The sequence below is a fragment of the Ursus arctos genome, unplaced genomic scaffold, assembly GCF_023065955.2.
Source record: "Ursus arctos isolate Adak ecotype North America unplaced genomic scaffold, UrsArc2.0 scaffold_13, whole genome shotgun sequence".
Taxonomy (NCBI): domain Eukaryota; kingdom Metazoa; phylum Chordata; class Mammalia; order Carnivora; family Ursidae; genus Ursus; species Ursus arctos.
In genome coordinates this window covers 50684208-50706794 of record NW_026622797.1, presented here as the reverse complement: position 1 = coordinate 50706794, position 22587 = coordinate 50684208, and the positions used below count along the sequence as shown (strand labels likewise).

General features: G+C 36.6%; 1 protein-coding gene across 5 annotated transcripts in view; it reads left to right on the top strand.

Annotated features, from left to right (window-relative positions):
- Window positions 1-22587, top strand: part of AFG1L (AFG1 like ATPase) — a 231204-nt gene that overhangs the window by 177456 nt on the left and 31161 nt on the right. For all 5 annotated transcript variants that reach the window (XM_057311220.1, XM_057311219.1, XM_044388838.3 and 2 more), the window contains 2 exons: window positions 17440-17510; window positions 17767-17867. In XM_057311220.1, coding sequence (XP_057167203.1) covers window positions 17440-17510; window positions 17767-17867 — 172 coding nt within the window. The remainder of the gene's footprint in view (window positions 1-17439; window positions 17511-17766; window positions 17868-22587) is intronic.

Sequence of the window (22587 nt, the reverse complement as noted above, 5' to 3'; positions counted from 1 at the left end):
TTTTGAAGAGAGCACGCAAGCGGGAGGAGGGGCAGAGGGAGAAGGGAAAAAATCCTCAAGCAGACTCCCCACTGAGTGTGGAGCCCAGCATGGGACTCGATCCCAGGACCCCAGGATGACCACCTTCACAGAAATCAAGAGTCAGATGCCTAACCTACTGAGCCACACAGGTGCCTGGGTTTTTATCCTTTTTAGAAGTTATATTCTCCTGCTTCCTTGCATGCCTGTTAATTTTTATTGAAGGCCAAATACTGCGAATTTTACATTTTGGCCTTTGTTGTGGGACACAGTTACGTTCCTTGGAAATAATTGTATCCTTGCAAGGCTAAGCTTTGTAAAGTAGGACCAGAGTAACCTTTATTCTATGGCTGATTATTCCCACTAGTGAAGTGATACTCTTCTGAGGACTCTACTTGATTCTCCATGTTAGTAGAGCTGTCTACTATGATTGGAAGAAATATGAACTATTTCTGGCCATTATGAGCTCCAGGGGTAATGCTGTGTGATTCCAGTGGCGTTTGGGTGTTGTTTGTTTGGCCCAACCTTCCTCATGACCCCCTCCCTGCCACCCTGCTCCAGAGGGCTGGGGGTACAGGAGACAGTAAAGCCAAGAGTCCCGTTGTTGGGCACTTTTGAGGACTCTGACACTCAAATGCCAGGGCTCCTGGTGATGACTACAGCCTCTTGGTCTGAAGTCATCCATTTTCTTATTCTTCGCTCTGCTTCACCATTGGCATATCCCACCCCCGGCCTTGAGTCATCTCTTCTCATGCATGCACAGATCAGTATTCAGTTCTAAGACCTGAGGGGGGGGGACCCTTTGCAGATCATGGAAACTTTGTCTTTGGGTGTGTAGCTCTCTCTTCAGTATTCTACCTTGCAAATTCTAGCTGCCGTCACCTCCCCAAATTCTGAATTCTGTTTTCTCAACTCAGAGACCATTGGGATCTGATCGGGTTTCCTCTTCTGAAGCCTGGAAGCTCAACTCATTTGTTTTCTGTGATCCAGTGTCTGAAAAACATTGTTTCCTATAGTTTAGACAGTTTGTAGTTATTTAAGGTAGGAGGGTAAATCTGGGCCCTGTTACTTCATTATGGCCAGAAGTGGAAGTTTCCAATCCATTATCCTGAAAACAAGTAAATAAAAGAATCAAGTTTTTTCCTGCCTGTTTTAAAAAACTGAATTTTAGTATAACAAAATAGTCGATGGGGGATGCTTATCTTTATAGAAGTTTTCTAGATAACAGATGAAAAAAGAATTAAAGAATTCGAATATCACCGTTTTGTAAAAACCTCATAATTTAATGGAACTAGTTAATGATCTTAAGTTCTATAATAATTGCAATAGCAATGGAACCTGAATTTGATCAATTTACAGGAAATATTAGGAGCAATGGAATGTGTTAAATAACATCATGGGAGTATATTCATCAAAATGTAGACTGCAGATTTTTTAATGACATAAATAACTTGCTTCTTCAACAAATAAAAAAAGAGAGAGCACCAATAGCTTCAAAGAGACTTAAGGAACATATAACCAATTGCCATGTGTGGACCTTACTTAGATCCTGAATCAAACCAACTAAAAACAAAGCAAAAACAAAAACACTATGCAACAACAATCAGAGAAGTTCACACACTAACTGCATATGTCATGACATTGAAGAATTTAGCATTAGCTTTGTTAGATGTGATAAGGATATTATATTTATTTTTTACAGCTTTATTGAAATAGAATTCACATTGCCATATAGTTCACCCAAAGTGTATAATTAATGAGTTTTAGTATATTCATGGAATTATGCAAGCGAAACCAGTCTGTTGTAGAATATTTTTATCACTCAACCAACCACCGACCAGCCCAGGCAACCACTAATCTACTTTCTGCCTCTCTGTATTTGACCATTCTGGGTATTTTATATAAATATAATCATATAAGATGTGTTCCTTTGTGATTGCCTTCTTTCACTTAGCATAATTTTTTCAGGATTCATATTATTATTGCCAAACAATAGTCCATTAAATATAGAACTTTTATATGTCCACTCATTAGTTGATGGACACTTGGGTTGTTTCTGCTTTTTGGCTATTGTGAATAATGCTGCTATGAACAATCATGTACAAGTTTTTTTGTGTGGACTTACATTTTTTATTTCGAAGTGTGGAATTTTTGGGTGTGGTTAGTTCTACATTAAGTCTTTTGAGGAACTTCCAGACTGTCTTCCAAAAGCAGCTGTACCATTTTTTATCTCCACCAGTAGTGTATTAGGGCTTCAGTTTCTTCACATCTGTGACATCACTTGTCATTACCTCTATCATTGTGGCCACCTGTATTCGTTTCCGAGGGATGTTGTTACAAAGTACCGTGATCTGGGTGGCTTAAAACACCAGGAATTTATTGTCTTGCAGTTCTAGAGGCAAAAAATCCCAAATCAAGTTTTCGGCATGGCCTTGCCTCGTCTGAAACCTCCAGTAGAGAATCTTGCCATTACCTCTTCTCGTTTCTGTTGTTTGTTGTTGGTACTTGGTGTTCCTCGGCTTGTAAATGTGTCAATCCAGTCTCTCCCTCTGTTGTCACATGGTCCTGCTCTGTGTCTCCTTATAAAGGTATTGGTCATATGGGATTGAGGGCTCTCCCACTTTACCAATTACATCTATGAAGACCTTGTTTACAAATAAGGGTACGTTTTGAGGTACTGGGATTTGGGACTTCATATCTTTTTGGGGAAACACAATCTACCCCAAATCCAATCCTAGTGAGTCTGAGATGGTATTTCATTATGGTTTCCATGCATTTCTCTGATGGGTAATGACATTGAGCATTGTTTCATTTGCTTGTTGACCATTGTCTGTCTTCTCAGGAGAAAAGTCTGTTCAGATACTTTGCCCATTTTAAAATTTGTCTTTTTAGTATTGAATCTCAAGTGTTCTTTATACATTCTAGATATAGATCCCTTGTCATATATATGATTTACAAAAATATTTTCATATTCTGTGGTTTATCTTTTTATTTTGTTGGTGATGTCCTTTGAAGTACACAAGTTTTAAACTTTGAAGGTGTCCAATTTATTTTTTTCTTTCATTGCTTGTACTTTTGGTGTCATATTTAAGAAACCATTGTCTAATCTAATATAAATCATCTATGAGTTTTATAGTTTTAGCTCTTATATTTAGGTATTTGATTAATTTTAAGTTAATTTTTATATATGATGTGAGAGAGTGGTCCATCTTCATTCTTTTGTATGTGGATATCTCATTGCCACAGCATCATTTGTTGAAAAGACTATTCTTTCTGTATTGAATTATATCGACACCATTGTTGAAAATTAATTGACTGTAAATGTAAGGGTTTTTTCTGGTCTCAATTATATCCCATCAACCTGTTTGTATATCTTTATGTCAATGTCACACTGTCTTGATTGCTATAGCTTTGTAATAAGTTTTGAAATCAGGAAGTATGAGCCCTACAACTTTGTTCTTTTTTCTCCCCAAGATTGTTTGATTTATTCTGGGTCCTTTGAATTTCCATGAGAATATTAGGATCAGTTTGTCGATATCTACAACAAAGCCGGCTAGAATTTTGATAAGGATTGTATTGACTCTGTAAATCACATTGGGAAATATAGTATCAAATATTTTAATTCATGAACATGAAATGTTTTACTAGTGTCCTAGGGTTACCAAACAAAGTGCCACAAACTGAGCGTCTTGGAATAGCAGAAATTTATTCTGTCATTGTTCTTGAGGCTAGCAGTCCAAAATCAAGATGTTGGCAGGTTGGTTCCCACTGGGTACTCTGAAAGAGAATCTGTTCCATGCTTCTCCTGTAGCTTCTGGTGACTCCTTGGTGCATCACTCCAATCTCTGCCTCTATCTTCATATGGCATTCTCCCTATGTGTCTTTGTATCTAAATTTACTGTTCATATAAGGATACCAGTCATTGCATTAGAGACTACCCTAAGCCAGTATGACCTCATCTTAACTTGATTATATCTGTAAAGATCCTATTTCAGTATAAGGCCGCATTCACAGATATTGGAGGTTAGGAGTTTAACATTTTTGGAGGGCACAATTCAACCCATAACAAATGTCTTTTCATTTATTTTGGTCTTCTGTAATTCATTTCAACAATGTTTTATAGTCTTCAATGTATAAAGTTTTGTAATTCTTTTGTTAATTTTATTCATAAGTATTTTATTCTTTTTGAAGCTAGTGTAAGTGGAATTGTTTTTCTGATTGCACTTTTGCTTTCTTTATTGCTACTATGTAGAAATACAATTGACTTTTGCATATTGATCTTGTAACCTGCAACCTTGCTGAAATTGTTTATTTGTTCTAGTAGTTTCTAATAGTTTGTTTCTGATAGTTTCTAATTCCTTAGGATTTTCTAAATATAAGATCATATCATCTGTAAATAGAGATAGTTTAGTTCTTCCTTTACAATCTGGATGCTTTTTTTTACTTTCCTTGTCTAATTTCCTTGCGTAGAACATCTGGTACAATGTTAAATGGAAGTGGTATATTCCATTATAGAGTGGACATCTTGTTTCTGAGCTTAGTAGGGAAGACTTTATTCTTTCACCATTAATTATGATGTTATCTCTGGGTTTTTCATAGATGCCCTTTATTAGGGCATCTGTTGTTAATTACTGAGTATTTTTTATCATGAAAGGGTGTTGGATTTGGTTGAATGCATTTTCCGTGTCTATTGAGTTGATCATGTTTTTCTTGTCCATTCTGTTGATAATGGTATATTTCATTAATTGATTTTTGGATTTTAAGTCAACTTTGCATTTCTGGGATAAATCCCATTTGGTCATGGTATATAATCCTTTTTATATGTTGCTTGATTTTGTTTGCTAGTATTTTGTTAAAGATTTTTGTGTTTATATTTGTAAGAGATACTGGTCAATAGTTTTCATGATGTCTGTCAGTTTTTGCTATCAAGGTAATACTTGCCTAATAGAATGAATTAGAAAGTGTTCCCTCTTCTATTTAGATTTTTCTCTTTCTTCTTGAGTCAGTCTCGGTAGTTTATATCTTTCTAGGAATTTGTCTATTTAATTAGGCGATCTAATTTGTTGGTATATAATTGTTAATAGTATTCCCTTATAATCCTTTTTATTTCTAATATTCTCCCCTCCGTTCCTGATTTTGATAACTTTTGTCTTCTTTTCTTTTCTTGGTCTATCTAGATAAAGATTTGTCAATTTTGTTCACTTTTTCAAAGAACCAACTTTTTTTTAATTTGCTGTATTATTTTTATGTTCTCTATTTCATTGTTTCCACTCTAATCTTTATTATTGCCCTCTTTCCACTTATTTTAGGTTTAGCTTTTTCTTCTTTGTCCAGAATCTGATGGGGGAAGGTTAGATTATTAGTTTGAGATTTTTCTTCTTTTTTTTTAATGTAGGTATTCAGAGTTAAACTTTTCCTTCTAAGCACTACTTTAGCTGTATCCCATAAGTTTTGGTATGTTGTGTCTTCATTTTTGTCATCTCAGATATTTTCTAATTTCCTTTCGATTTCTTTCCTTCTTTTTTCTTTTCTTTTTTTTTAACCCATTGATCATTTAGGAGTATGTTGTTTAATTTTCATGTATTTGTGAATTTCCAAAATATCTTTCTGTTATTAATTTCTAATTTCACTCCATTATGATTGAAGTACAGACTTAATATAATTTAATTCTTTTTAATTATTAAGGCTTGCTTTATGACCTAGGATATGATCTTTCCTTGAGAATGTTCCATATATACTTGAGAATAATGGGTATTCTGCTATTATTATGTAGAGTGTTTATATAGATATCTGTTAGGTCTAGTTAGTGTATATTGTAGTCCAAGTTTTATATGGCCTGTTGGTCTTCTCCCTAGTTGTCTTATCCTTACTGAAAGTTGGGGGGTACCAGGCTGGCTTAGTTGGTAGACCATGCAACTCTTGATCTTGGGTTGTAAGTTTTAACCCCACATTAGGTGTAGCGATTACTTAAAAATAAAATCACAAAAAAAAGTTAGATATTGAAGGCTCCAACTATTATTGTTTCTCCCTTCACTTATGTCGGATTTTGCCTCATGTATTTTGGGACTCTGTTGTTAGGGGCCTATGTTTATAATTGTTATGTTATCCTGATGGATTGAACTTTATCATTATGAAATGTCACTTTTAATCTCTAATCACATTTTTTGTATTAAAGTCTATGTTGTCCGACGTTAGTAGGGGTTGCTATTTGTGTTAATATGTCTTTCTTTTTGTCCTTTTACTTTCAACCTAGTTGTATCTTGGAACCTAAAGGATATCTCCTATGGACAATATATTGTTGGATCTTGCTTTTTTACTCAAACAATCTCTGCTTTTTTTTTTTTTTTTTAAGATTTTATTTATTTATTTGAGACAGAGAGAGTGAGAGAGAGCATAAGCCGCAGTGTGAGGGGCAGAGGGAGAAGCTCTGGTCATCCCCACTGAGCAGGGAGCCCGATGTGGGCTCAAACCTGGGACTCCAGGACCATGACCTGAGCCAAAGGCAGATGCTTAACGCACTGAGCCACCCAGGTGCCCCTAATCTCTGCTTTTGATTGAATTGTTTAATACATTCACAAATTATATTATTATTGATATAGTTGGATTCACACCTGCTCTTTTACTTTGTTTTATGTTTCATGCCTTTTTTTGTTCCTCGGTTCTCCCTTTACTGTCTTTACATTATGTGAATATTTTTAGTGTAAAATTTTAGTCTTTTAATTTTTTTACTATTTTTTGTATTTTTTAAAGAAGAACTATTTCTGTCTGGTAAGTATAATGTTTCATCAAACTTAAATGTCCCAAATTTATAATGAAGCATTGTATATTGCTGTATGTTTTGAGAATTAAAAGGTCAGTAATGGTAATGAATCTGTACTCTAAGCCTACCTGGAGGAAAAAGGGCTCTATGGTGGAAGAAGATAGTTGGTTCTCAAAAGCAGATGCACAGTATCTTTCTTATAAGAACCTCTATTGATATTTTATGAATGAGTAAGGCTCTGTGATATTACAAACTTATAATTTTCTGTTAGTAAACCACAGCTTTCTGCTTTATATCTTGTAGGGCATAGTCAGGTACGCTGTTTATCATGTCTGTTAAAATCACAAAACTGTCGTATTTGACAAAATTTAGATGCACATTTAAATATTGATTAATCCTGTATTAACTTAGTACTTAATTAACAATTTCAAGGGTTTAGAACTATTTGAAATACCACCTAAAGAAGTGATACAGCAGCAAAAGAAGTTCTTCTTGTATTGACTTCAGTATCAGACTCTGTCAGTCAGCTCAGCATACCGTTTATCTTCCATTCCTTTATTGAACAGTAATTTGACAATAGCATATCACAGTGTTTATTTCCAGTGGGCCAGACAAGGACGAGAATAGAGCTGGCCCACTATTTCCCGCTGAACACATTGACAAAGTATTCAACTGTATGGCTGTCCTCATCTAGTAAAGTGTAAGATAAGCTATATACACAATGTGTACATGAGTAAATAATATGTATGCTTCTACATATAAAAGTACAGAATAAAGTTTTTAGATTTCCTTAGAAATCTTTTATTTCATCTTCAAATAGATCACATTTGAAATAAAAGTCATTTATAAATTTGTAAATAAAGGTCAATCTTCAACATTAAAAAAGCTGCTCCAGCAAACGCCCACGGTCTTTATTAGTTCCTTGCTGTGTACCTTTTTTAACTATTAAAACTCCTTTGGCCTCTCTTTCCGAGGTGGATGTGACCATTTTCTACTTCAGAAAAGGCGTCAGAGCTTCTTACTTTCTAGCTTTTCCCTCGTTTTTATTTATTTATTATCATAATCTTCAGTCCATTCTGACTTTTCTTAAATTTTATGAAAAGGAAATATTATTGTATCTACCAAGTTGTAATTCTGCGTGTTACACCACTGACTTATTTGGGGGGAAATGCAATATTTAGATTTGGTGGAAATTTTATATGGAGTTTGGGGCTGAGAAGAGGGGGTGAAGGTCTGGAATTGGAGAGCGAAAGGTGCTAGGTCCCACTTTCTGCATTATACACAGGTCAAGATTAATGGAACCAGGTAAGTTACTCTCCAGGTGATTGAGAACGGTGGGAAATTTAGAGATTGAAATGGATCTCTGAGCAGTCAATTAAGCCTTTGAATGATTGAGAAGATAAATAGTAGGACAAAATCCATTCTAACAACTGATTCCGTTATGTAAAACAAACCTACAGGATTTGAAATGCAACCAAGTCTGTTTTATATTAAGGCAGATATAAACCAACTTAATCTTAGACCTGCCTCCAGCCCCAGATTATGTTTGGTAAGAGCACAAAGAGCTGTACAGCCTGAATGCACAAGGAATCAGTAGAGTGAGAAGGCTCCCTGCCAGGGAAGTTTGGCACAAGAACTCTAAGAGGAAGGGGAAATTTCTCCCTCGTTGAATCAACTTTGGCTCTCTGGAATAGAGAACATGGAGAGAGAGGGACCAAGGAAAGCCAACCCTATTCTACTTGTTGATACCCTAACAAGCTGTTGATTTTAAAAAGGGGATAAAGGGGCAAAGTGTGGGTAGCATTCTGTTCCTCTGAGTCAATCCTAATGAAGTGGGAGGTTCTTGAAGAAATTAATTTCCATTTAAATTCATGTGTGACCCTCTTCTAGAAACCTCCACTTCTTTTGGAATTTTTGTTGAGAATTTCAAATGATCCAGCAATAATAAGGTCTTTTTTGACATGTTCTATTTCTCCGTCTAAGTTTTGTGTTGAATGCCTGATTTCAGCTATAGAAATTTTCTTAAAATTGGAATGACTGATTACTTTCCTCTCTGTTTACTAATTTAATATGGAAAAATAAATCATGATTCTCCTACTTCCAAAGCAATCAGGCTTTTAATCCAGGGTACTGTACTGACAGGTTTCCTGTAGGAGTTGATGCCAAATTTCCTGGCAGCGGAACAATGGTTGATTCCAGGGCTTTTCTGACTTAAAGACACAGTGGTACTACTTAACAGAAAATAGAAACCTGCCCTCCCACCCGCCCACTACAGTTTCTGAGCTTAGCAAAAAAGTGACAGAAGCAATGAAATGGGTGGATTTTACCAGGACATTATAGAGCAAAGGAAAAATAGTCTGCATTCTACTTGGGCCCTATACCCACCCTCCAAACAAAAATCATATGAAAAGAATGACTTCGCTTTTTCTTCAGAAATGACTTTAATTCTCTTACCTTTGATTATCTGTGGGCAGATTGTGTGTTTCACATCCTATCTGCCCCAAACACTGCCATGCAGTAGCATCCCTTCGGTGGGGCAATGACCCAGAATTGAAGGAAGTCACTTCAATTCTTTATCCCTACTCAGTTGTAGGAGCTTATGTTTTGTTTCCCCTCGGGGAAAGGGGCTACAGTTCATAGCACTGAGCTTAATTCCTGTATTTTCTCCTGATCATATTGGTGCTACCCAAGTCACTCTTCCTTACAAATATGCCACTTTGTGGTTAACGTTGAACACAAAGCTAACAGAACATTTTCTTCCTTGCTATGTGACATATTCTTGTAGCCCTGAAAGAAAGCTCTGAATTTAACTTCCCTTCTATGCTGAAAAAACCATTTAGTTTAGTGCCGTCTTCAGGCTGCGGCTTTCCCATAACTGCTCTTGCCTCCAAGCTATTGCACTTTCTCGAATTTTACTGGTTAGGCTGGAATAATTTTAAATTATGTTTATAACTTAGGTCTAATTTTAATCACTATTTGTATTTTTGTATAATTTATATCCTTGTGTGTTTTTTGTACGTTTGTTTTCTGAATATGCCTGTTGCCAGCTGTGGGTCTTGTATGCCAAACACTTGATTTTTCTTTAAAACCATCTGACCCTGGTCCTTCTTTGGAGCTTCACAGGTGTGGTCATATGTTTGAGTATAGATTTTTAGTGTAAGGTAATGTTGCTATCTTTTTAAATTGTTTCCCCGGGAAACTGACTAGTAGGGCCCTTGGAGTCATAGACTCATTCCCGTTACTCCAGTTTTTTCCATTATAAATTCTTTTCCTATTTTGAGGTTAAAGTCATTTTCTATGGCTGAAAATTCTTGAAATTTCCTACTTAAAAAAAAGTCAAGAGATCTTAGTGTTTTTAAGAATGGTTTTTAAATTTTATGTATATCATAATGACATGTTACTAAGAAAATGCTTCTGGATTAACTATTGCATTATATATCTGTGTTTTTATGCCTCACCCATCTCTAAAAATAATTTGAAGCAACTTACCTTAAAATGATTTATAATATCATTTATAATATGTCCACTAAAATTACTAAAATGGAAGAAATGGGGAAAAAAAGGTGTAGGCAAGGGTATGGAACAAGTAGAACTTTTTGTACATGCCAGTAAGAGAGTAAACTGCTACAACCACTTTGGAAAAATTGTTTGGCAATATTTACTAAGCTGAACATTGGTATACCTTATGAGCAGTAATTTGGCTCCCATTTAGACACCCAACAGACGTGTATACAAAAGTTTACTGAAAGGTGTGTGCTAGAATGTTCACATAGCACTATGCATAGTAACCCTGAACTGTATACTACACAAATGCTCATTATTAAGGACTGAATTGTGTCCCCCCAAAATTCATAGGTGAAGTCCAAACCCCCAGTGTGACTGGGTTTGGGGATAGGGCCTTTAAGTAGATAATAGTGAGTAAATGCAGCCAGACACATGTTAATAAGGGAAATGAGTTTATATAAAGCAATATATATCATTTTTATGTTATTGAGATATATCACAATATACGTCATATAATATAGAAATATACATCATAGTATATTGATTTGTAATGGTGATAAGCCATGAATTTATTTTTATGCCATTTTTTTTCATAGAAAACCGCTGAAGCTTTTAGTATAACCCTGTAACAGAAAAGTGATTCACTGTTTATTAGTATTGTGATAAATACAGGATAATTTATGATTTCAGGAATTTTCAAGATTAATATCTTCTGGGACTTTGGAAACACTTGTGGGGATTCCCCTGGATTTCCCACCTTACGTGGTTACCCCCAGCTGTCCTCTGGTTCTTCAGGCCAGGACTGCAGGTTTTCTGTTGGAGTTGTGGTTACCCTGAGCAGTCCTGACTTGATTATCTTCAGTCTGGAAGCTGTAAAATGGGTAATTCACCCCATGTTTTTCCCTTTTCCCAAGTGTCTGCTCCCTCCAGAATCTGCCTGCTTCTGTTCACTGCCCAGTGCCTTCAGGTCACCCGTTTTTGTATTTTATCTGGAGTTGATAGCTGCCATGGGCAGGCGGGCCAATGAGGGTAGAGCTTATTTGGTCCTACTAGACCCAGAATTTTTCTGCCTGTTCTGAGAGAGCCCGGCCTACCTAGTATCTTATGAAGAAGGCTGTATGGGAAATAGCTTTTTTTGAGAACTCACCTGTCCAAAAATGTCTTTATTTTGTTTGATTAATAGTTTGACTGGGCATGGTTAGTTTGACAATAACTTCCTTTTAGAAAATTTTAGATGCATACCATTTTCTTCATGCTTCCATTATTACAGCTGCAAAGTTTCATGAGAATTGATACAAATCAGTTTCTTGACCTTTTATATTTAACCTGTTTTTCCTCTTGAAGTTTTTAGGATATTCTTTCTTTATTCCTGGCTTCTGAAATTTCCTGATAATATGCCTTGGAATGGAGCCTTTCCCCCATTCTTTGTCGTGGGTGTTCACTAGGCTCTTTCAACTTAGACACTCATGTTCTTCGGTTCTAGGAAACTTAATTTTTTCATTGATGCTGCTTTTATTTTTTTTCCCCATTGTCTTTGGAGCTTCTCCTGGTTAGAAATGGGGCCTTCTGGGTTTCTTTTCTGATTCTTTTATTTCCCCTTCTGTTTTCCAGTTTTTGTTCTTTTTGTTCTATTTTCTGAAAGAGTATTTCAACTTTTTCTTTTAATTCTTTTCCTGAATTTTTTTATTTAACAGTCATATTTAGAGCCCTTTCTAATGCACTAATTGTTCTTTTAGTTTATAGCATCCTTCTTTGTTTATGCATGTAATAGCCTCTTCTCTTTAGGTGTGTTAGAGTGTATTTCTCTTTACTTCCTCCAAGATCCTCTTTTTCTGTCTCTTTTAATCTTATATCTTAGCGGCTTTCCTTAAATGCCTAGAAATACTCGGTTGTCCATTCACAAGATTGAGGCATTAAAAAGCTGATCAGAAGTACTGTATGCATGGATAGGGTTTTATTGATTGGTAGGCTTCACTGGAGGATGGTAGATAAGGTGGCAGATTAGGTTTTCCTTTCAAGAACCCCCAAATGTCCGTATCTGCAAGTCTGTCTTTTGGCTATTCAGTTTCCTCCAGAGTGTTTCCTTCAGTCTTTCTACTTCCTAGGGTGGAAGTTTGGCTAGTAGGGTTCTGGATGCTGAAGAGGGAATGACTGCTGGTTTCACTATTTAATATGTAGGATTTCAGTATGGTGTCTGTCCCCCTTTCTTCATTGTTAAAACTGACCCAGATGGTAAACTTACCAGTCTCAGCTGGAGCGGAGAAGGTGTACAGGGCTCTTCCTGTCCAGGTAAAGGCAGGGCATCTAAAGAACTGCCTTTGTCTTATTTTCCAACAATGCCCCTGTTTCCAGCCTACCCCCTCACCTGTAACTTCAAGTATATCTAGTAGTGCTAAACCTTTGGAGGGTTTTTAGTGAGAACTGGCTTGCTTCATGTTAGCTTAGCACCCCACCTCCCACCTTCTGACTTCTCACTCTACCAAGGTTCTACACATCCAAATAAGGACAACAATGCCAGATTTTGCTTCTTTCAGGCTCCCCTAATCTTTCCAGGTGACTCGTGTAGAGAGCCCTTCCCTCCCATCACTTGTCTTTGGGGGAGGGTAAATCACCCTCTTCTTTCCTAAGGGGAGGGCACTTACATCAATATACAGATCATCTAAACTGAAAATCAATAACGAAACAGTGGCTCCGAATGACACAATGGACCAGATAAATTTAACAGATAGATTCAGGACATTCCATCCTAAAACAGCAGGTACACATTCTTTTCAAGTGCACATGGAACATTCTCCAGAATAGATCACATATTAGGTCACAGAACAAGCCTCAAAGAATTCAAAAAGATTGGGGCGCCTAGGTGGCTCAGTCGTTAAGCGTCTGCCTTCCGCCCAGGGCGTGATCCCAGGGTCCCGGGATCGAGCCCAGCATTGGGCTCCCTGCTCTGCTGGGAGCCTGCGTCTTCCTCTCCCGCTCCCCCTGCTTGTGTTCCCTCTCTTGCTGGCTGTCTCTCTCTGTCAAATAAATAAAATCTTTAAAAAAAAATTCAAAAAGATTGAAGTCATACTGTACATCTTTTCTGACCACAACACTATGGAACTAGAAGTCAACCTGAAGAAAAAAATCCTAAGGGGAAGAAGGGAAGAAAAAGGCTCTTACCACAAATACTGGACGTAAAGACTGCTGATCCTTTTCCCCCTCCTCATAAAGACACTGTGGTGTGGTGAAGAGGAAGGGGTGGTGGAGGAGGAGGAGGTGGCATTTGGAATAGGGCGAGTTCTCTTCATGATTTAACCATGGGGGCAGGAGTCTGGATCCAGCCATTGGTGGCGCATTGGTAGTTCTCTTTAGAAACGTGGGAGCACTAAGCACTTCTAGCCATCAGCTTCCCTTAACTGCAGTTCCAGGATAAGAGGGAAGAGTTGTACTCCAAAACTGCATAAGATTTCACTGTGTGGGGGCGCCTGGGTGGCACAGCGGTTAAGCGTCTGCCTTCGGCTCAGGGCGTGATCCCGGTGTTATGGGATCGAGCCCCACATCAGGCTCTTCCACTATGAGCCTGCTTCTTCCTCTCCCACTCCCCCTGCTTGTGTTCCCTCTCTCGCTGGCTGTCTGTATCTCTGTCGAATAAATAAATAAATAATCTTAAAAAAAAAAAAAAAAAGATTTCACTGTGTGAGTGTATTCAAATGTGCTTCATAGTTCCCATTGTGGGACGTTAGGGGTTTTTTTCCCCTCACTTTTTTGATGCTAGAGGTATTAAAATGAACATCCTTATAGTTGTTAACCATTATTATTTTCATAGGTGAAATTCTTATGAGTGGAATAGCTGGGTGATGTGGTATGCATGTTTTTAATGCTTTTATTACATATTTTCTGGTTACCCTGAAATCTTGTACCAATTTTATACCACTCCGAGCAGTATGTGAAGAGAGTCCATTTTCCCCTTACCTACACTTGCTTTAGCTTTTTTCTTATCTCTGCCAGTTTAGACAAAAATAGTATTGCATTATTTTACTTTGTATTTATAAAAAGTAAATGAATGATTTTACATAGACTTCTTGCCTGTCGAGCTATTTTTTACATGCATTTTGCCTTTTCAGATCTTTTGTCATGTTTTCTATTTGTGGTATTAAAATTGTATTAATCTGTAATACATTGATAGTAATATGCTATCCATGTTGCCACTGTGTTTCCTGGTTTGATATGCCTATATATTTTACTTGTTATACTTCGTTATACAAAAATTTTAAATTTTTATATATTCAGATCTTAGATAAGTGAGGGCTTAATTCTCTGAGTCTCAGTTTTCTCTTCTGTAAAAGTGGGATAATAGCAAATACTACATGGAAGGGGGGGTAGTATAGGTAAACTAATTGTTACATAATAGTTGCTTGATAAATACAGCTTTTGTTATTCCCTGTGTGACACTTGAAATAGTTCAGAATCATCTAAATTTTTTACTAGAATTACAAAACATATTCATAGCTGTTTGAACCAGATATGAACCTGGGTAATGAGTAAAACTCTGAATCTTTTAAGCTAATATGGACAGGTAAGTTTTAATTTCTCTTTTTACTTTCCTGGTTCTCATCCTTCAGAAAAGTTCATGAGCTCTGATTGATGCATTCTCTTAAATAGGGAAATCTGGTCTGAGTGGAGTGTGAGAAGACTAGTGTTTTCTTGTAAATTATCTGTTAAGGGATTATAAATAAGTTCATTTCTGGTAAGGATTTCTTTCACAGCATCCTTACTTGTTACATGTCAGTATAGAGATATATCTAATAAAATCAAAACACATACTAGCCCCTCCTGCTTTTAAGATAATATGAAGCTGAGGTTTCTGTTCTTCAGCTGGTCAATAGAATTCACTCCCTGAGGTCAAGTACAGTTTGGCTTAGACGGATAACAGGCTGTTCAGTTGTAAGTTACATGAACTACTTTTGTGAATATTTATTTTTAGGCCTCTTAACACCAGTAAAAATTTTTATTTTGCATGTTGTAACTTCTGAGTAACTTCTTATGATAATGTAATAGACTTTTATGTATGTATTTATTTTTGTGAGAGAGAGAGTGTGCGTGTGTGAGCAGGGGTTAGGGTGGGGGGTAGAGGGAGAGAGAAAGAGAATCTTAAGCAAGCTCCATGCTCCATGTAGAGCCCCACACGGGGCTCAATCTCATGATCCTGAGATCCTGACCTGAGCCAAAATCAAGAGTTGGATGCTTAACCAACTGAGCCACCCAGGCGCCCCATACAGAATTTTTATAAGATACTGCTATAAAAAAATAATTATGCCATTTCACATATAATTTCACTGTAAGTGAAATCATACATGGTAGTTTCATAGATGACGTAGAAGATGTGGCCTGACTGAAGTCTTATGAGCCACATTTTAATATTAGAGTATATTAGAGTACAGAGTATGAGAGAAACCACTACTGAGGGAGTTTGTAAGCAATTGTTTATTCACCAGATAGGCTTTTAGAAATGTAACTGTGTTCCGTCTTGGTTATTTTTCAGAATTCATTTCCACCCCTCTGTTGGGTAACATGCCTATCCTAAGGAGAAGTTAACTTTCTGCAAGCCAGCAGATACCCTGGGTGGCTGGCTTTGCTCCTTCTGTTTTGTATCCCTTAAAAATTACCTTCGCTTCTCCAACGGTTGTGTGTGTTTCCGCCACCATTTCAAGGTGGAGACAATTCCAAATGAATTCCCAAGAATACTATTGGCAAAGCTATGTAAACATACATGTGCTTGGTGTGGGCACGGACATTTACATTGGCTTGTGTGTTTTCTTCATACCTTTAAAATTGTTTTTTGTCTCTGTAGTCACTTTCTGTAATGTCATTTTATTATTGTAATACTACCCTATTCAAACGTCATACAAGGCTTTACTTAAGTCAAATAGCATTTCCCCTGCAAAGTTTGCCATTGCAGATGATGATTTTAAGATCCTTCGAGGTGGAATGGTTATCACTTGAAAGGTGACAGTTCCAAACCCTTCATAATGACCGTGTGCTGTCCTGTATTTTAAAAGCATTTGCTGTACAACAGTTGAAGAATTAGGTGCTTGTGTGGCAAATGCTTGCCACCTGGTAATTATCTCAAGGGAGAATTGAGTTTGGTTTCATTTAAACTTAAAGAAAAAATAATTTGTCATGTTAGTTTTCAGAAAGACTTTATTAAGATGAGTGAATGTCCAGAATTGAGTTTAATTGCTTCCACACCTAGATAAGAGTGATTTGTATGTCAAAATTAAGCATATCGGCAGGTCATCCTTTGTAAGTTTGTATGTAGCGTTGAAGTAAACTTACATTTACACTTGAAGTTTTTTTTTTAACAGCATTTATTTCTTCTGCCAGTTATTTTATTTTATTGACAGTTAATTTACAAACCCCTCTTTAAAAAAAGTGACAGGAAAAAAGGGCATAGTGTTAACACATTTGTATATGTGGGTTCCCTAAACCATATGGTGATTTGTAATTAGAATACAAAGGATTCTTTGATGAGACTAACTTCCTAGGAGCTGCAATGGTAGGCATCACAGAAGGAGAGAGTTTTCTTGAATTTCTGACAAGGACACTTTTGAGAGAAACTGTGTGGTCTATAATTGTCCTTATACTCGAAGTCCGATAAAGTTATTGATGTGCAGATCAAGTTGGTATTTCGAAGCTGGTAATTTAATTCTGGATGTTTGATCCTCTCAGTCAGTGGCTTGACTTGGTTTTTTTTTTTTTTAAGCAGCTTCAATATTTAATTTCACATGTACCCTCTCAGTAGAGATTTCAAAGGATACTTTGCTGGATGCTTGACTGCCTTGTCTATTTGCTCTTGTTTTGCATGCAAGAGAGAGCCAGAAGCCTTTCTTCTCATTGTGTACACATAGTATTAATGGATTTACTCTGCCTGTATCGTCTCATTACTGGAAACAGCCAGAAGCACAGAAGTCTTTCAGTGTATGCAAATAAGGCAGAATCATCTACCTGAGAGTTAATATTCTCTGCTTTTAAGTGTATTCTAAATCTAATGTTTGTATTTAGAGCATAACATCCTGTTCTCTTTTTTTATGGGCAAAAAGCTAAGCAGGCTCAGGCAGCTGTTTGATGTTGGCTTCAAGTGTTATTAATTTCATATTCTATTATTCTTTTCACTGTAGCACAAGTGAAGCTGATGTGGAGGCTGTCATGGATAAGTTGTTTGATGAGCTGGCTCAGAAACAAAATGATTGTACGTAAGTTAATTTCTCTTGAAAGAGAATACATTTAGAACACAATGCCCAATCTCCACTGACCAATTAATAAGTTCCATTGCTGTATATGGGTTGATGCCACGCTCAAGTGGCAGTCATTGTATCAGCATTTTGTCTAATTTATGTGTTGAATCATGTGCTATTATTCATCAAGCTATGCATTTCCTATCTGTAAGAGATGAATTTTATAGTAATTATCCAGACAAGATTGAGTCTTTGTTCATGTTCCCATAGTAACTAGACCAAGGATTCTAAAAGTGCAAGGCAGAGAGCTGCGGCTGAATAAAGCCTGTGGAACTGTTGCCGACTGCACATTTGAAGAGCTGTGTGAGAGAGTAAGTATCCAGACACGTCCAGACTCGTTGGCCTTTTCACATGTTAAAATACTTCAAATTTTCCTCTCTGCCTGTTTCAGATTTTAAAATACAGTTCACAGAGTCGGAACTGATTTAATGGTCTTATGAAGGGAAATACTCATCCGTATATGTCATGCGCCTTTTATAGACGTTGGCTCAAAATTTGCGCTTAGAAGGGTGCTAAAACAAAATTGGAAATACAGAGAGAACTAGCAACTGTTGCTGGAAGCAAAACAGAAACCAGTTTTAGGGATTTTTGTGAAAGTCAAACGTAAGAGAATTATGTTTTCTTAAGTTGAGGTAAGGTTGGTATGCGGGGCAAGAAACATGAGGTGATACTACCATGATGCAAGGACATATGACGTGAGATAATTCTTAGCCCTTGTTCTCATTGCCCACCTGTGATTGCCATTTCTGATCTATTTGGGTGACAAAGAAAGTGAATTTCTATAACTGTGAGATCTAATATAATAATATATTCAACAGAGAAAAAATGTATGTAACACACACATTCATATAAATGAGAAAGACCTTGATTGCAGATTCATTATTGATATAAATTCTGTCTTTTAAAGGCTCTGGAATTCTCATTACTCAGTGGATATTCAATATATTTATTGACTATAAATCTTGAGAAAAACAAATCCAAATTATACATAACTTTAAGCATGATTTCTCAATTGTCCTGTAAGTGGTCTCTGACTTATCTTAAGTTTTAAGATAACTAAAAAAGAATTGTTTTTCAGTGAGGGGGAAGAGAAAGTCTTTATTTATAACTGCCAGCCATTTTGTGAGTACTTTTCTCAAAAGCTAATGACTTAGTTACTTCTAACCAGTGTAAATTTGTAATTTTTAAACCAGAGAGATGAATCTAGTCTGTAGTTGTTATTAGAGAAATAAAGCACTTCAAATCAATAAGGTTTAAGATCAAGTAAGATCCTCTGACAGGGCGAAAATATCGTCCATGGTGGTAGGGAAAGTCATCCTGGGTAATATGGACCCTGCACACTTCTATGGGGTCAGTTTCATCGAGGTCCTAATAACCTATTCTCTCTAGACAAAATTCTACTAAGGCTTCCTTATAAGCTTTACTTACTTTGCTAGAGAAGTAAACTTGAGAAAAATATTGTATATTGAAAAGATGAAGCTCCTCTTTATTCCACAGAAGGGGACCTAGTGAGGAAAGGGGAAGGGTAAATATGGTCTCTTGGAGCAGACACTGAGTATTTGTATTTTTTATGTGTTCATTATTTCAGGAGACACTTAGTGCCAGGAAAATCCACTACTCAGGGACCCAAATCTTCATATTCTACTCTGGGGAGGTGGTAGGGAAGAAGATTATTGCAGAGAATTCTTTTTCTTTTATTTACAAAGTTCCAGAACAATTAAATAAATTCAGATAAAAGGTTATTAGTGTACATCTTACCTTTTTAAATCAAATTATGGTATAGGTCAATCACAAGATTCTCTTCCACCCTTTTTATATAATTCTCAGGGCCCATGTGAAACAAGCTAGGTCCAGGTATGTCTGTTGAAATTTTACGTTTAACTGCATGTGTCCTAAATTCCTTCTCACACATTCAACCACATCCTGCCAATTGGCATTGCAAGGCAGCTAAAGGACTAAAGTTTGTAGGGAGGATTCAGGATTGGTTGAACAGGTGGAACTTTCAAGATGCCTTTCAACACCAAGATTATGACTGTTTAACTTAAGGATTGATGAGGAATGTGAGGAGAGAAAGAGAGGACAAAAAGACTTAGGGATAATTTTTTAGATTTTGTTTTTTTAATTTGACAGAGGGAGACCGTGCTTGAGCTTACACAAGTAGGCAGAATGGCAGGCACAGGGAGAAGAAGAAGCAGTCTCCCCACTGAGTAAGGACCCCGATGTGGGGCTCGATTCCAGGACCCCGGGATCATGTCCTGAGCCGAAGGCAGCTGTTTAACCAACTGAGCCACCCAGGTGCCCCTTAGGGATAATTTTTGACATTGGATTCACATCCTCCCTATAAGGATCTGACCCATTCTGTATTAAACTCTTTGTAATCTCACTTCTACCATACCTGTCCCCTATGCTTTAGCCAGGCTGGCTGCCTGCCTTATTTGGACATGGCATTGCTCAAGCTCAGCATATTTGGGAAACGGCACACACAAATCAGCAATGCTGCAGGAATGGTTTTGCTGCTGGGAAGGTAAAGGGCCAGAGAGATTCCTGGGCTGCCTCAGTTCTGGTGATTAATGCCCTTATTCCCTGATGCTAATCACCACTGTTGGCATCCAAACACCATCAGCCTTGACTCTTGGCCAAATAGTAGAGATAAAAGCTATTCATCCTTTAGTATTTACTGAGAGTGTACCAAGCATGGGACACAAACCAGAAGACGTTCCCAACCAGTGGTTTCATTTGGAATATGTGAAATGAAATAAAGCATAAAATAGAAATAGAGAAGTGAAATGTTTTTTAACAACTCCCCAAGAGATACTGTTAGGTACAGTTATAAGTCTAAACACATGCAAACTAATTTGATATAATCAAGATTAATAGATAGATGAAGGCCAAAACATGTATCTGATGGATCTCCATTCCTTGAATACTAAAAACCAAAGAAGAAAAAAGCTAATAAACAAGAAGTTGACAGTGAACAGTGTATACCCATGCATATGCATCAACTGATATATTTCTCTGCTTAGACTTTTTACAAACACACCTGGCTACCTGTCATTATTTTTAAGACACAAATAACAAACTACTCCTGCAAATAGTTACTTGTGAGCACAGTTATCAGTTGAGGAAACAATTTTCTGCAGGTGTAAAAATTACATTTTTCAATAAGGAAAATTTAGGTATAGTCAGTTTACTCATTAAGCCTTTAGAATTCAGTTTTGGCTCACTTCCTTTGAACAGGGTTCTTTCATTTTTGATCTACAAAAGCTTAACCCTAAAGCAAGAGGTTCTCAAACTGTTCGCTTTCAGGACCCCTTTACACTCTTAAAAATTATTGAGGAACCCAAAGAGCTTTTGTTTATATGGGTTATCTCTCTTAATATTTACTCTATGTATTAGAAATTAAAACAAAATTTTGAAGTATTTATAATCGATTTAAAATAACAGTGATAAACCCATTATATTCAACCCATCAAATTAGCGTAAATATCACTTTTATGAAAAATATTTTCCAAAGTGAAAATAATGTAGTAAGAAGAATAAGATTATATTATATTTTTTGCAAAGCTCTTTAGTATCTGGCTTAATAGAAGCGAGGGGCATCCTCATATCTGCTTTTGCAGTCAATCTATTATGAAAGATTGTTTTGGTTAAAGCATATAAGAAAATCTGGTCTCATACAGATACGTAGATGGAAATGGGAAAAATATTTTAATAGCCTTATCAGATAATTATGGACTCTCTTTTTTGATGCTACATGAAAATTCAACAAGAGCTTCCTTCCAAAGAACACAGTTTGGGAAAAGGGGGAAAAGAGTAACTGGATTTGGAAGTGTATGAAAGTGTATGAAAACTCTGTACTATCCTTTTCAATTTTTCTGTAAACCTTAAAACTATTCTGAAGACTCTGTACTATGAAAACTCTGTACTATCTTTTTCAATTTTTCTGTAAACCTTAAAACTATTCTGAAAAAGTCTTTATATTTTTTTAAAAAACTTGACAAGAAGTAGATTTTAAAATGTTAGTTACAATGTAGAATCTAAGACAGTATCAGTGTATTTTTGACATACTATTTTATTAAAATCCATTAATCCTTCTTGAATTTTATTTTTCTTTTAAAGATGCTTTATTTTATTTATTTGAGAGAGAAAGTGTGAGCAGGGGGAGGGGCAGAGGCAGGGAGCCCAACACAGGGCTTGATCCCAGGACCCCGAGATCATGACCTGAGCTGAAGGCAGACATTAACCAACTGAGCCACCCAGGTGCCCCTCCTTCTTGAACTTCAAATGGATCTTTTGTCATATGTGATTTTGTAAGAGAATGAATGCAGTGTTATTGGTAAATATTGGTTGACTGAGTTACATAGATCTTCCAGATGTTGACACATAATTAATTTACACAATATCAAAGCATCAGTCTCATCAGAAAAAAATGTTTAAGAAATGGAAAGCTGTCAAGTTCATGGTGGCAGCAACAAGTTATCCAATGTTCTAATTTTCACTTGGTTGCTCAGATCTTATCACTGGCTGGCAACAAATTACTTTTAGTTGTTTTCCTTGAAGTGACAGGTTCATTTTCAAGAAACTGTCTGTGGAACATTGTAAGAAAATATCAGCCTCGTCAGAATTACCATAGTTTGCCTGCAGTTCAGTCTTTCAAATAAAAATGATGTTCCATGATAAAAGTGGCTAGTTCAGCTAGCAACTCAACCACACAAGTGCTTTTCCTCAAGACAGCCATTATATTTGGTGTATAGCAGAAGTACTTTATGTGTGCTTCCTTCACCACAAAGAATAATAAAAAGATGTATTCTCAGGGGTTGAGATTTAACAAAATCCTATTTACTGATTCTCTAAGGATGTTCTTAAGTAGAACTGGATTTATTTTTAATTTTTTTTTTTACTGTGGATACATGGGCAGTGAAGAATACAATATGGTTTGGTGCTCTTGCTTTGATTTATGCTTAAGTGCCAGTAGTTTTACCCACCATTGCTTTTGCACCATTACTGCAAATGTCACCACAGTGAAAAAGG